Here is a 16,272-nt window from a genome sequence, read left to right on the forward strand (position 1 = left end):
GCGTGCAGGGTCATCAAAGGCCAGGCGAAACTGAAGAAGAAATTCCTGAAGATTTTGTAGCAGAGGATCGGAGCGTTCCCACAAGGGTGAAGCCCATTCAAGCGCCTTGCCATCCAGTAAAGAAAAAATATAGGCCACTTTAGCTGCTTCAGTGGGAAACTGGGTTCGTAACAAGGTGAACCGTACTTGACACTGGTTCAGGAACCCACGGCAGGACTTACTGTCCCCAGCGTACCTGCTAGGAGCTGGCAGCTGTGTATTGGGAACAGCGACAGGTACAGAAGGCCCTTGGCGAGTAGAAGCTTCTAGACGAGAGACCAATTGGTCCACAGTGGCAGCAAGAGTATCGATACAATGTTGCTGCTGTTGAAGGCGCTGCGCCATCCCAGGGATAGCCTGCAGACTGGGAGACTCCGCCGAGTCCATGGCCTTGCAAACTGTTGCGGTCTGGGAAGCTGCAGTCCAGGTGTGAACCCTTGAGCCAAACTACCCTGGTGTAGAGTAGGTCGGGAGGCAGAGCCACAGGCACAGGTCTTCACCCGGGAACCAGGAACCCCCCAGGAGGAGCCCGTAGGGTCCTAGAACCTTGGGACTTAGGAGCACAGTAACAGTCTCTATAGAAAAGGCCTGGGCAAGCGTAACCCACAGAGTCCAGCAGCAAGGAGCAGGAAGGCCCGGCGAGAGCGGGGCAGCCAGATAGAGTCTGTAGCCTGCTGAACAAAGCAGTTAGTGAGCAGGCCCGGGGTCTGTAGTAAGCCGCGGAGCGGAGCAGACAGATAACAGGAACAGAGTCTGTAGTGTACCGTAGACTGTGACCAGCTGAAGGCAGGGCTGGAGTCAGTGGCATGCAATAGGGCCGGACCGGGCAGTGAGTAGAATGGAGACGAACCCGAGTCAGGCTGGCAGCCAGTAGTAGCAGTCTCAGGTGCAGGCAAAGGTCGGAGGCTGGCGGCAAGCAGGAGCGGAGTCGGGTACAAGCTGAAGTCAATGGCAGGCGTCAGGCAGAAGCGGAGTCAGGAACAAGCTGAGGTCAATGGCAGGCGTCAGGCAGAAGCAGAGTCAGGAACAAGCTGAGGTCAATGGCAGGCGGCAGGCAGAAGCGGAGTCAGGAACAAGCTGAGGTCAACCGGAACGTAGAACAGCAGAAGCGCAACTAAGAACTACTAACAGTAGCGACCCTCGTTGCAAGGCAATGAGAAGGCAGACGAACGCCGGTTAAATCGGGCTTGGGGCGTGGCATAGTTAACCCAGACGGGGCCAGACTTCCGGTGACCGTGCGTCCATAATGCGCGTCCTCGCGCGCGCGCGCGTGGCAGCAGCAAGATGACCCAGCAATGGCGGACGTCCCGAAGGCCCAGCGGAGCCGCGGGAGCAGCGTTCCACCCATCGGAGGTGAGCCCTGAGCACAGCAGATAGAGGGGAAGCGGTGGAGACCGCAACAGTTTCGCCTACTCTGAAATTGTTGCTAATATTTCACTTTTCACTCTCGCTAGGTCCTCTTTAAATTCTCAGAACCAGCACTACAACTCTCCCTATGTAGTTATTTGTGCTGGGTCTGTCATGTTTTTGCTCTCACTAGAACCATCAGAATCTGATATAGCCTGTTCACATATCTCTTTGGCCTTCCCAGTATGCCATATACCTAATTCACGTGTGCCAAACTATGATTTAATTTATCCAGTTTTCCTGCATGTTGCCATGCTCTGCAGGTTTATCTTTCCAAACTTGCAGATGGGACCATGTTCTGTTGCTGAAATCCTGCTTTTTATTGCTTAATTTACCCCGCTTAGAATGTGTGTACAGCTTAAATGGCCATGCAAGTCCATGATGCCACTTCCTCTAATGTTATATATTTTTGTCAGAGCGATCTTTTTTCATTTGACGTAACATGCGACATTGAACATGTCATTAGCTTTCCTCAGCCAGACAGAATCTGTGGCATGGCTTCTTAAACCTGTCTTGGGGATCTCACTGCCAGTGAGTCTATCTCATGCATATTCATTGTGGATATCCTGAAAACCTGAATGGCTGTGGAGTCCCCAGGACAGTTTTGGAAGCCCTGATCTATGGTAACTCAACTCATGGCATCAGATTTTTCAAGACACCATCTTGACAAAACCATGCCACAGGTTATCATGAGTTCATCAGTTTATAACCTGGATCTGAGAATTCATATATACCAAGGTGTCTCATTGTCTGTCTATTGCAAAATTTGCGTTTTATGCTGTCCGCCTAATTCTTCTTGCTGATTGGCTGGAGGTTTGTTGGTGTAACTTTGACCAGACCAAGCAGTGACTTTCCAACCTTTTGACATTTCCACAGTTCATCTTTATCTGATCTGAGTTCTCTATCACTCTAGTCTGCCTGCTACCCTCACCCACTTGCATTGGATACAAAGCTTGCTGCTTTTTTCATTACAAAGCTCTATACAAAAGACAAGAAGCCTCTGTAGTTTTTCTCAGTAAAAAGAAAAAAGACTGTAATGTAACTCTATAACTGGCTTTTAAGTTCTTTCACTACCTACACAGTAGTATATAAAAAACGTAGGGAAAAAATGACCACTATTAACATTCCCAGGGAGAATAATGCACAATAGTATATAAACTTTCAGGAAAAAGAATTCTATATAAGTACTAACAAGAGACTAAAGGGAGTTAATGCTGCAAATTGACTCTTGGACATTTTTGTTATACCTGGAACATTGTGCAAATTGATTATTAATTTCAGTACTGGGAATGTGAAAATTAATACAATCAAGGTCAAACAGTGAATTAACATTTTTTTGAGGGTCAAGCAATTAGCATCAATTACTGTTGTCAGTATTATAACATCTTGCCATATTGCCAAATACATTTGTCAAGTTTGAAACTAAGTATTTGGTGTAGCCATTGTCTTTATTAAAAACAGCACTGAGCAAATTAGCCTCCAGAACCAATATAGATGAAATAGTTGCTGCAATTTTTGGGGTGTTGTGACACCAGGGGTGAAAACAGATTTTAATTCTTACTGGTACTATATTGACCCCTCCCCTGATTTCACACCCTGGGAAGTCTGAATGAGGCAATTGACCTTTATCTGCCATCATTTACTTTATGAGAAAATGATGTTAACCTTTATGAGAATAAAGGTTAACAAATTAGATAGATAGATAGATAGATAGATAGACTGACAGATAAACAGATAGATATGGTGATACCTTTTTATAGATTTTGCTCTGACCTGAATATTAGCTCCTGAAAGCTAGTCAAGAAATGTATTAACTTAATCCAATAAAAAGGTATCACCTTATATTTTGTTTGCTTTTGTTGTTGTTATTATTGTTGTTTTTATTTGTTAATCTTTATTTCCATGTATTAAAATGGACTAAATTGGCAACCACACTACAGTCTATCATTTACAAATATTTTTCAATTACATAGTGCCTGTCATTCAGATCGTATTCCTTAGGAACATTATTATCAGATCTATTTGCAGTTGGATAATATATGCACATGGAGAAAATGTTCATAGCTGCTAAGTCACCCAATTCCTGGAGGGAGTTCTGAGAGCAGTCCTGGTTTTAACAGGCTCTATCTTGATGCATTCTGGTACCTGATGTGCTAATTTCCAATAGTATAAGTAGAGACAACAAATACTAGAATGCATTGAGATGCAAGTTCAAAAAAACAGGACTAAGTTAAACTTCCTACATGAACTGGAAGCTTCACATTTCATTTGCACTTGCAGTTTCATATTCTCAACAGTCCAGTGTGCCCTGACCTGTTGACTCCACTTTTTGACTTTACATAGATTGATTTGAAACAGACATTGCAAAACCAGGCTTGCTCAATCTGAAGCCGGATGTCTACCACAGAGTTGTTCCTTCCCCTGTGTTACCAAAATAAATGCTTTGATTTTAACACCTTTATATCACCTCATTATATTCCTTAATATGCAAGTGACTCACATCACATAAACTTGCCATTCATTATTATTGTTAGTCATTTGTATAGCACTTATCAGATGCACATAGCATTGTAAATAGCCAGATAATGGATAGTCCCTGCCCCTTAGAGCTTACAATCTATACAAGACAGAGAGATGACACACAGCAAAAACATATAAGATCTGAATTAAATGAGAAAAGTCATGACTGAGAAGGTTTAAAGTAGGTAGGAATTAAACTAGGTGGCTTGTAAGTCGTCTTAAATAGTAAGAAGCTTTAATTAAGTAAGTGGTAAAGAATCAATAGTTTACTTAATTAGTGAATCAGCCAAAAATTGCAGTTTTGCTGCAGAAACAATCTGTATAAGAAAAGCAGAAGATGTGGTGAATGGGTGAGGGGAGATAAGAAAGCAAGTAAATAGAGCAGACCACATTTGAATTTCAAAAAGCTTTTTAATTACTATAAACAACTTTCTTATACAAACTGAAACAAGCCACTGCCCTGGGAATATACCTAGCCAGTCAGGTTTTCAGGATATCTATCATGAATATGCTTGAGGTAGATTTGCATGCACTGCCTCTCTTGTATGAAGAACCATCTCACGTATATTCATCATGGATAATATCTTGAAAAACTGACTGGCTAGGTTTGTCCTGAAGACTGGGTTGAGAACCACTGTCCCATAAGACTGTCCACAGGAAACTTGCTGGTATTGACATTGGGGACTGTGGGAACATGAGGAGAGGGGGTGAGACAAGAGAGCACATAATAAAGAAGAAAAACAATTGCCCTGCTCCTTTAGGAGCCTCTTCCCTGCTGTGTTTTCTGTAAACTGACTAAAGGAGAGCCTACAGAAAACATCAGGCTTAATCCTGCCTTTGTGTCTCAGAAGATGTCATACTGTACTGTGTACCTGATTATACCTGCTTACTTGCAGCACTGGGTGTTACACTTATAAGACATTTCTTCTGAATTCAGAACTATATAGTCTTGGAAGGCATATTTCATAGCTGAAAAGAGTGGTCTTCTTAACTATTTAATCTTATAACAAGTTGCACAGGATATTTCACACATAACTTGAGCTAAATCATTACACTCTTACTCGAAAATGTATGGAAAAAACAATGCAATTTATATAATGTAGCAAGCAACTGGGCTGTTTTCTTAACTCATGTGATTAGGTTTTTCTACAAATCTGAATAAAGATACACTATCATGCGTGGGATGTAGACAATATATGTTTCATGCCTTAAAAAGAAAAGCATTTTTTGTCAGGGTTTGCAATCACATTTCAGATGATTAGATATATAATAAGTACTGGCTAAAGTGGTTTGGCACCTGTTTATACATGCATATATGCATACATGTATAGTGTATACATATATACATTCTGGCAATAGAGTTGATTCATGGCAGATCATTATATTGTAGTACAATAGAGAAAATGCCATGTGCCAGCACTGTCACATGAGCAGCCACCGTGTAAAGGAATATCAAAGAGAGTGTATCTTGAAGCTCTGAGGGACCCTTACACGTAGTCATATTTGGAAGGGTAACTTTTTCCATCTTCACTGCGTCGAGATTCATTGTAAGTTTTGCTCTTCACCTCAGAATCATACCCAGACTTGTACCCTGCAGTCTTGTAGCCAGTGCTCTTTGCAGCAGTATGGTAGGACACTGCTTTGTAACTAAAAATAAATCAAAATAAGCATCTTTAATAACAAATTACTCAGAAGACATAACATTTGATCATTGATAACTTGATGAAACTGATGCAAGGTGTTCTGGACTTTGCAATGTGGTTTTGTTTATTAACTTCTTGTAGCCTGTGGGTTTTGAGTTCTAATGGGATGCACCAGGCTGAATGATCTGGTTCCAAGCAACAAAGAGTTATTTGTCCAAAGATCATTCTAGAAACCAGCAATATGCTGTAGAAGAGTGCTTAGAGCACAAAGCTTTCAAAAAGGAGGCAGACTCCTGGATTAAATCCAGCTTTTCCATGCATGGTGTGACCTTAAATAAGTCCCCTATTCTCTGTTCTCAAATTCATAATATCCTGTACTTTTTTTTTTTTAACTTTCCCCAATGTGCTTCTGAAAGTAGAGGCCTGGGGGGACTCGGGGAATAAAAAAAAAAAACCAGGATGAATCACAAGTGCTTTTATACTTTTTAAAGCACTGTGTTATTACTATAGTATTTATCATTTTTAAAGCACTACTAAAAATACATAGTACTATACAGATACACATAACAGGTAGTCCCTGGTCCATGGAGCTTACAATCTAGTCAAGACGAACATACATGACAAATAAGAGTCTGTGAGAAGTGTATTTATTATAGAAAAATACTTAGGATTTAAAAGCGTTTTAAAGCTGGATTTGAATATGACCAGAGAGGTAGCATGATCAAACCTAGGAACTCTCCAGATCTGACCCAGAGATTCCATATTTAGAGCCCTTTCTTCAGGTCCCCAGGAGAGCACCTATGATCTCCAGGCCTTAGAAATCACCTCCTCTTCTAAGCCAAGCTACCTTTTTCCTCCATCTGTGCTATATAAATGACTGGCACTAGGAAGGAGTCCAAGGCAGAAGGCAGGAGGAAGCTCCACTACTGATTCTCCACCTCCCACCCATGACTTGTTCTGGCTATCACACTGAACCAATCAGCAGCCAGATGTAGGGAGGAGGATTGTCTTCCTCTCCAGTCCTGCATGGATCCCAGTAAAGGAGAGGGCAAGAGAAAATGTGCATGTGTGAGTGAAACTAGGTTCAGTGGTCTCAACTTAGTCAGATAAGTCACTCGTCTGGCTAAGTAGTTAGCCAGATAGCCAATGGGCAGGCAGTGGGTGTAATTGGGCAGCTCTACTTATCCGGCTAAGGGGTGCATTTTTTAAAGCTAGCACACGTGAAAAGGGACCTTTCACATGAGATAGTTAAAAAGGGGCGGAGTCTGCCCCAGAAGAGGAGGAGTCGGGGCGGACACTGTGAAGACAGCGTGGACAGCGAAAAGGTAAGGAGCCTTTTCGCTGCCCGTTTCGTGCCCAATAGTGCCACCTTTTATGACGGCGCTATAGGGTGCCAAAGCTGGCAGCGATCACACTGCAGAGGTGTGATCGCTGCCAGCTTTCGCAGGCCCGCCCCCCGCTTCGCCCCCCCTGCCCCCCTGCACCGCGCAATTCACGCTGCCACGTTGTTTTAGAAAATATAGGCCTGTTAGCCAGATAAGTAGCAATATTATTCACACTTATCAGGTTAAGTTAACGAAATAAATTAGACCTGTTCCATAGCAGGTCTAAACTTAGATGGATAAAACTTATGCAAATAAGAAGTAGCAAATACAGGGATATTCAGCAGCATAGCCATGTTGCTGAATATCCTGTGTAAGTTACTTTGCCAGCTACATCTAAATATTGACCTCTAAAAAAAATATAAATACTATAGAAGAAGGAAAGGCCAAGAAAAGGAATGGATGTGTAAAGATAACACAACGAATATAACTGATTTAACAGAGAAAACCAAAGTACAATAGAACAAGATACTTCTAGATGGAAAATAAATAGGGTATTTTTTTGCTGATTTCTGACACCTTTTTATTAAACACTTTCCTTTATGACTCTCTTGTCCCCTTAAGTTACTAATTCTCAGGTAGGAAACTCTTGCTGATTGGGTCAATAGTGATGATTTTTCACGTTCAGCCTCCTACACATCACTTCAGTGCATTTGCATGAAAGATTAGGACATTTCCACATCAATATTTCCATGTTGTATGCTCTTCCCTTTTACAGTTCTTGTTTTATTTATTATTGAAAGCAGGGCATTCTTTCTTGTTCCTCAGTGCATACAATTTGTCCATCCCATGCTCTAACCACATTACTCTAATTTAAGGTGACCAAACTTAATTTTCAACAAGATACTATACTATTTTCCATTTATTTCCAGCCTGTAAAACTCCCAACTCAAAGCATTCTAAGGATTTCTAGTCTTCTTTTTAAAAAAAAAATGCTTGGTGGATTCTTGAATTACTGTGTAATAAAAAATTAAAACCAGGTCTAGGCAAATAATTATCTCATGGCTTAAAGACATCTGGTCAGTCACTGTAACTTAAAATGCCAACTACGATTATGCACTAAAATGTGTCACTCACGTGGTCTCCTCTGGCATCAGACCTCTGCAGGCAATGCACATCATAACTCCACCTATCAGGGTTAGGCCTCCTGCCACCCACCCAACAAACAAAGCGGATCCAAAGGTATATCTGCAACAGAAAAAATACAGGTGAATTGACCTGTTAGAACATTCTCAAAGACTATCAAGTTTAAGCAAGATTTATTTCTGGCCATTTTATCTCAAAAACCGTAAAACCTTTTTCTGGATTATTGTATCAAGAACCTTCCCCCTTTTTATATCCTTAGCATTATGAACCAATATTCAAAGTTATTTAGCTGGATAACTCACAAGTTACCCAGCTAAATGGTAAATTTTTAAAAATTGGATCACTTATCCAGTTTAACTAGCCGAATAAAAAAGAGGCATTACGGGGTGTTCTAGGACGGACCTAAGCTAATCGACTGTCAAATTGTAGCCATGCATGGATGGATAATTCTCCACTTAACCAGATATTTTCAAAAATATCCATTTACGTGAAACTGTTAAACAAAACTTAAACAATAGTACCATGCAAGCCTATAACCTGATTCCCACCCTCCTCTCCAAATATGTCCTAAATGATCCTGCTGGGCTACACATCCCCCACCCTCCAATTCCTCTGGTGTTCAAAATATGCAGAGGGGTCCTTGGGTCTACACTTAGCCCCTTCCCTGTTGTTTTTTAAATTCAAAATCAGACTATCTCTTGCCCTCCCCTTCACCCCCATAGACTTAAAAAACCCCAACTGGGAACGAGGTATTCACTTATCCACACCTGGGTTTCCAGCACAGTTTACAATTCCAGCACTGCATTTATCCTGCTAAATATCTGGGACAAGTTATCCAGCTAACTTTAACTGGATAATTTGACCCCTTGCCAGGTTACTAAATATGCCCCCTCTGTACTTTTACCACTGTGGTATAAATATGTATTCATTATGAAATCTCAGATTCCCCTGGATAATTTATCTTGATTCTCCACCTAAATTTTAAGTTATAAAATAAATACTGATATATTTCTGGGGAATTTTATTTAAAAGTCTGAAGGCCTGTAAAGGATATTGATGCTATATGTAGATGAAACTGAATGATTTAGTATCTAAACATATGGGTATGGAATTTATTGGTTTTATTATATCAGGCTGCAACAATGTGGGTGTGATTTAAGCTGAAAGGTAGAGAATTCATAAGTTCCATGAAAACTGTATCCGGTATACCATAAGCAATCCTATTGTGGGTGTATTTGCTTGGTATATAGCGCATGCACAGCATCATACCTATTGGCACTCACTCCTTATGAGGGCAATACTCTCATGGGAAGATGGTCACCCTCTTAGTGAATTATGGACTGAAGAAGCCCAATTTCAAAATTTGATTATAAATACCATCCTGGTGGATGTGTGGATTTTTAACTGAACATTAGAGAATGAGAAGTGTTTGTTTCAGTTCCAGATCATTTGCTTAAGAAGAAATCCTGGCCCTACAATTGAGGCCTGGATTAGGTGAAGAATTCGTAGACTTCCTCTTTTCTGAGCTCTTCCTTTTAGAGGAGGGAAGAGCTGGAGTATTTTGTATTTTACTTTGAAGTTTTCCCATCCTCTTCCACTGTGAGCATTTGGAATGATTCTTTTCTTGCCTCTCAAAGGCTATGTCACAGGGGCCGTCCAATGGCACTGGTAGCCCCTGTGACATAGTAAGGGCAAAGGCTATTGGTGCCATTTTGAATACCGGCAGCTGACGGCCCAAGTGCAGGAGATGGCTCCAGGACCCCCACTGGACCACCAGGGACTTTTGGCAAGTCTTGGGGGGAGTTCCTGGGAGTGAGGGGAAATTTTACAGTGAAGGAGGTAAAAATGATATTTTCTGCTAGCAGAGAATTGACCTACATGCCTCTATGGGGAACAGTTTGGGACAAGTTTAGGAACAAGACACTGGATAAAACTAGTTATCCTACTTGCAAACAATACATGAAGAATTACATAGGTAGGACAAACCCATTTTAAAAAAGTAGCCTGGGGTCCAAAGTGATCTTAAATATTTTTATAGACTAGAATTGTGTTGTAGTTTTTATTTATTTAAGGTACATATTCTCCACATCCCTTAAAAATTACCTTAAAATATAACTATTCTTTTAAAAAACTCCAAATAAAAACCTGACAGCCCAAGACTCAGGCAAAGTTATTAGAACCTTCATTCTCTCTCAAAATTATTTTCCAGAGAAAAGTCAGATCTTAACCTTTTGTTTTTGAAAGGTGAGATAATTTCTTCCTTACCTGATATCCACCTGTAGCAGATTCTATAGTGCAGCTAGGGATGTTTATTCATTGTTTCATTTGTTTTGGCAGTATGCACGTATCTCACGAATAGTTAGTAGGCGTGCAAAATGGATGGTATGTGCGTACATGTATTACCGACTACGTATGCACAGACTGTTTTGTGTGCCTACTATCCATTTGTGAGAATGAAATGAATGGAGCAATGAATGCACATGCCTGGTACAACTGAAAATACTCTGGCGCTTACTGGAATCACCCCATTTCCCTAAGAGATGGTACAACTACCAATGTCCTTTGACTTGATCTCAGCTGGCACCCAGTAATATACTAGTTTAAATTATTATTCAAATCATGATAATTTTAGTGTTCTCTTGATCATTCTCAGTGGCTCTTCCAACAGCTCTATATCCTGTGTCTCATTACTATTAGCACTATAGTAAAAGAGGTACCTGTTCTGGACTGTCGTCATTCCTCCCATACCTCCCATGCCTCCCATTGCCCCTCCTCCATACATGTTGGCTGTGGTCATCCAGAAGTTTGTGACAAGCATGTTTGCAAAGACTGACACTCCAGCAATGGAACACAATCCTGAAGGAGAGAGACATCAGTTAACAAGCATCCCATATCCTTCTTAAAGACTAGTCCCTTAGTTACTGTTGGAAATTAGTTCCCTTCTCCAAAGAAGACTGGAAAGCTTCCTTACAAGCATGTGCTATAGTGTTCCAAAGTTGATGTGCACTTTAGTACATTACATGTGATATTTTTATATTAGGACTAAAATGTTATCTCATCCCAGTAGGAAAAAATAGCATGTAGAAACTATCTATGCAAAGTTTCACAAAAGAACTAATGATACCTCATTGAAGTGTGGTTATTTCTTTTGCAAAATCTGACCCATGAAGCCAATTTTGCATGCATTGTTGCACCACACTCATAGTTAATGAGCTACTTTACCTGAATTTGCATAATAGTAGCTCATTAACTTTCATATTTTTATTTTTATTTATAAGTTGTGAACAAACCACAAGCAAACCGAGCATATGGAAAGCATTCAGAAATTATGTAAAAATCCACCACGAATGCTAATATTGTGTAATACAGTCACAATACTTCAGATTGGTATATAAGTTGAAAGTCTTATTTATTCACAAATCGGCAACTCCATTATTATACAGCGCAATTTTTCATGCACACGGGGTCCCCCGACACGGTCCCGTGTTTCGCCAGCGGCTGCGTCGGGAGGGATGCCCACAAATTCAAAGAGGGAAATCTAAAAATGAACAAAAGGACTGTATAAGAAATAGTAATGGTACAGAGTCAATACAGGTAGATGCACACATACATTTTACCTTTAGACGGATTTCTTAAGTTCCAGGCATGGAGTGCGTTCGAGCGAGGTTCAAGGACAACTTAAAAGCTGTCAAAACTCGCGCCAACCAGATTTCAAAGACCAATCAGAAAAGAGAAAGAGCCAACCTATCGCAGCTGAGGTGGTATCAGCTGCAGCCTATCAAGATTATGTAAAATGAAACCATTCGATTTCTTTATTAAGGCCCTTGGGAATCACACAGTCTAACCGGTATATCCACCTTTGTTCACAACGCGTCAGTAAAAGATCAAAATCACCACCACGTAATGGAGGTGTCACAATTTCTAAAACAAAAAAGAATAAATCAGAAATTGTGTGAGAGCGTGATAACCAATGATCCACTAGGGGGGCCAAGTTGCGGGAATGTTTAATATTCGATCTATGTTCGATCACTCGGGTACGTATCTGTCTTGTGGTTTTTCCTACGTATAGCATGTCACAAGGGCAGCGGATAATGTAAACCACGCCTATGGAGGCACAGTCCGAATCTTGACGTCAAGATTCGGACTGTGCCTCCATAGGCGTGGTTTACATTATCCGCTGCCCTTGTGACATGCTATACGTAGGAAAAACCACAAGACAGATACGTACCCGAGTGATCGAACATAGATCGAATATTAAACATTCCCGCAACTTGGCCCCCCTAGTGGATCATTGGTTATCACGCTCTCACACAATTTCTGATTTATTCTTTTTTGTTTTAGAAATTGTGACACCTCCATTACGTGGTGGTGATTTTGATCTTTTACTGACGCGTTGTGAACAAAGGTGGATATACCGGTTAGACTGTGTGATTCCCAAGGGCCTTAATAAAGAAATCGAATGGTTTCATTTTACATAATCTTGATAGGCTGCAGCTGATACCACCTCAGCTGCGATAGGTTGGCTCTTTCTCTTTTCTGATTGGTCTTTGAAATCTGGTTGGCGCGAGTTTTGACAGCTTTTAAGTTGTCCTTGAACCTCGCTCGAACGCACTCCATGCCTGGAACTTAAGAAATCCGTCTAAAGGTAAAATGTATGTGTGCATCTACCTGTATTGACTCTGTACCATTACTATTTCTTATACAGTCCTTTTGTTAATTTTTAGATTTCCCTCTTTGAATTTGTGGGCATCCCTCCCGACGCAGCCGCTGGCGAAACACGGGACCGTGTCGGGGGACCCCGTGTGCATGAAAAATTGCGCTGTATAATAATGGAGTTGCCGATTTGTGAATAAATAAGACTTTCAACTTATATACCAATCTGAAGTATTGTGACGGTATTACACAATATTAGCATTCGTGGTGGATTTTTATTTATAAGTTGTAACATAATCATATAAACAACAATAAACTAATTCTTGAAAAAAAAAAGATCATTCCTAAACAAAGTAAATCAAATGAAATATTAAGCTAGAAGCATAAACAAAATTCTAAAAATAATCTTGAATACATTAGTCCACCAATGTAAAGTCCATTTTAATGGAGAAGAAAAAAATCATAACAGTAATAAAACATAACTCTAATAAATATGTAAAGTGAAAAAACATGAATTGTGGGCATCAGTGATGGACCCTTCCAAGATATAGGTATTATGAGTAGAAAGAGAGATCTTTTTCAATGAGAAGGTAAATATTTGGGAGGGATCAAAAAAATGTAATGAACTCCTGGTACTTTATGATTCAATCATGAAATATGAGCAAAAGACTTTCATGAAAATTACAATAAATAAATGCCCAAGTTATGTTACCTTGGGACAGAGAAATACAAATGTCTTCCATTTTATCTGTGTTACAATCTATCAGGATACATTCACATTTTATTATTCAAAACTGCACATCTCTATGTTTTAAAAAAATATTTTCAATAGTCATTTTCTGTCTGTGTCTAATGCTAGCTGGACAATCAGAGTAGCAGGTGTTCTTTCATCTATAAGCAATCTCTCTCGAAATGTAGCTAAATCAAAACTATCAAGGGACAATCAAGACTGCCAATCTTTAAAAGTCAGCCTCTTGAGTAGAGGCAGGTAATATATTTTTGATAGATGAAGAATAGATTCAGGTGGCACCTTTAAGATTTTTAATAATGATATTTTAAACATATTATAAGAAAAGATTGTAATAACCTTTGGGAAATTAATTAACTGCAAATTCCTTCTTCTAACCACATTCTCTAAATATTCAATTTGATTGTGCAAAGAACCATTGGGGTTGATATTCAAATGGTTGGTTCACATGATTTTTCAAAGTTCCCATGCTTTGATCATTTCCAAGTAATCCAGTTAAGTAGTTAATTGGGTAAAACTTATTTGGATAACTTGGAGGCATTCTGGAGCAAGTTAAGGCCTGGATTTATAAAAATGCGGTAAGTACCGCATGCGATAGCAAAAGGGATGTGTTTTATGCTAATATAGCATTTTGCACTAATTACCTGTGTGAAGAGCTAAGTTAGTGCAAATTGCAATACCATTTTCAGAATCTGCAATAAGTGCCAGACCTGTTGTATTTCCTGCATTTAACCACTGGGGGACCATTTTTAATGGTCCCAGACACACAAGGGGGAGAGAGAGAGAGAGCACCTGGCCATAATGTCATGGCCCATAGGTAGGTATTTGTATCCCTATGGTAGGCCCACCTAGTAACTCGAGGTGGGGTTTAGGTAACAGTTTAGGGGGTTAGGGACCACTTTGACATTCTACGTGACACCTACAAAAGAACAGTGGTCTCTTGTGAAGATTTGATGGCGTTGCAAAATGGCGCCGCCCGTATGGCCATATTGCCGTACTGCAAAATGGCGCCGGCCGTATGGCCGTATGGCCGGCGCCATTTTGCATTACGGCAACACGATTCGAGTGCAGGAGGTCGTTCCCGGACCCCCGCTGGACTTTTGGCAAGTCTTGTGGGGGTCAGGAGGCCCCCCCAAGCTGGCCAAAAGTCCCTGGGGGTCCAGCAGGGGTCCGGGAGCGATCTCCTACGCTCGTGACGTCGGGGGACAGGAACCAAAATGGCGCCGGCGCTACCTTTGCCGCAAAGGTAGCGCCGGCCCCATTTCTATCAACGCACCCGTGGCCCGAGAGTGGAACATCACACCGGGACCCCCCACTGGACCCCAGGTAATTTAAGACATTTTGGGGGGATTCGGGAGGGTGGGGGATTTATTTTAAAGGGTCGGGGTGGGTTTTAGGGTTGTTTTAGTGTGCCGGTTTTCCCGCCCTCCCCCTTCCCCTCTACGATTTTTGACGATAAATCGGGGGAATTCCTATCATATATCGCCTCTAACGATTTTTGACGATTTAAAATATATCAGACGATATTTTAAATCGTCAAAAAACGATTCACATCCCTATTAAGTATTAGTGTAGGGGGGTAGGGGCCACTTTGACATTCAACGTGAGATGTACGAACAGAACAGTGGTCTCTTGTGAAGATTTGCTGGCCTTCGGAGTGAGGAAACTCACTCCATGATGAGATTTGGGCAAGGTTCTCTCAACCTAGCTTGATGTTACCCAGGTAGAGAGTCCCTCAAGCTAGGTTGAGAGAACCTTGCCCAAATCTCATCTTGGAGTGAGTTTCCTCACTCCGAAGGCCAGCAAATCTTCACAAGAGACCACTGTTCTGTTCGTACATCTCACGTTGAATGTCAAAGTGGTCCTACCCCCCTACACTAATACTTAACCCTCACCTCGAGTTACTAGGTGGGCCTCCCATAGGGATACAAATACCTGTCTAGGGAGGAGGCACTATAGCAAGTCTCATTATGGTCAGGTGCGCTCTCTCTCTCTCTCTCACACTTGCAGCATACTGAAACAGGCCTGTCCAGAAACATCATGAACCACAATAGGAGCTTTTTTGCATAGCTGATATCTCAATTTGCGATACACATGCTTATTAGCAAAAGGTACACCCCTTTTTCGTATCGCATGTGATATTGGAAAATGAGGCCCTTAGTTTGTGTTTGTCGACACAGTGAGGGCAAAAGTAGCGCCGGCGCCATTTTGAATATTGGCAATACGGCCCGCGTGCAGGAGGTCGCTCCCGGAACCCCGCTGGACTTTTGGCAAGTCTTGTGGGGGTCAGGAGGCCCCCCCAAGCTGGCCAAAAGTCCCTGGGGGTCCAGCGGGGGTCCGAAAGTGATCTCCTGCACTCGTGACGTCGGGTGACAGGAACCAAAATGGCGCCGGCGCTACCTTTGCCCTGTCATATGGTAAGGGCAAAGGGTCACTGGCGCCATTTCTTTTAACGCAGCCGTGGCCCGAGAGCGGGAGATCGCGCCGGGACCCCCCCCCCCCCCACTGGACCCCAGGTAATTTAAAACATTTTGGGGGGCTTCGGGAGGGTGGGGGGATTTATTTTAAAGGGTCGGGGTGGGTTTTAGGGTGCCGGTTTTCCCGCCCTCCCCCAATTAACGATTTTTTACGATTTAAAAAAAACCAAAAACCATGACGATCAGATTTCCCTCCCCCCCCAGCCAAAATCGATCGAAGACGATCGATCACCCGATTCACATCCCTAAAACCTACCATACCATAACGCACTAACTGCCAGACTCAAACAGTAGGAGTGTGCATTCGTTTTCACCGT

The 16,272-nt window shown here is 41.6% G+C and overlaps 1 protein-coding gene across 2 annotated transcripts in view; it reads right to left on the bottom strand.

Moving 5' to 3' along the window:
- Positions 1–1,444: 1,444 nt before the first annotated feature.
- CLDN18 (claudin 18) overlaps positions 1,445–16,272 on the bottom strand; it is a 68,898-nt gene continuing 54,070 nt past the window's right edge. For both annotated transcript variants that reach the window (XM_029617074.1, XM_029617073.1), the window contains exons 3-5: positions 10,795–10,933; positions 8,069–8,179; positions 1,445–5,613 (exon numbers count right to left, since the gene is read on the bottom strand). In XM_029617074.1, the coding sequence (XP_029472934.1) occupies positions 5,454–5,613; positions 8,069–8,179; positions 10,795–10,933 (410 nt within the window). In that variant the 3' untranslated portion in view covers positions 1,445–5,453. The remainder of the gene's footprint in view (positions 5,614–8,068; positions 8,180–10,794; positions 10,934–16,272) is intronic.

This window comes from Rhinatrema bivittatum, chromosome 9, assembly GCF_901001135.1.
Source record: "Rhinatrema bivittatum chromosome 9, aRhiBiv1.1, whole genome shotgun sequence".
In the NCBI taxonomy this organism is placed as follows: domain Eukaryota; kingdom Metazoa; phylum Chordata; class Amphibia; order Gymnophiona; family Rhinatrematidae; genus Rhinatrema; species Rhinatrema bivittatum.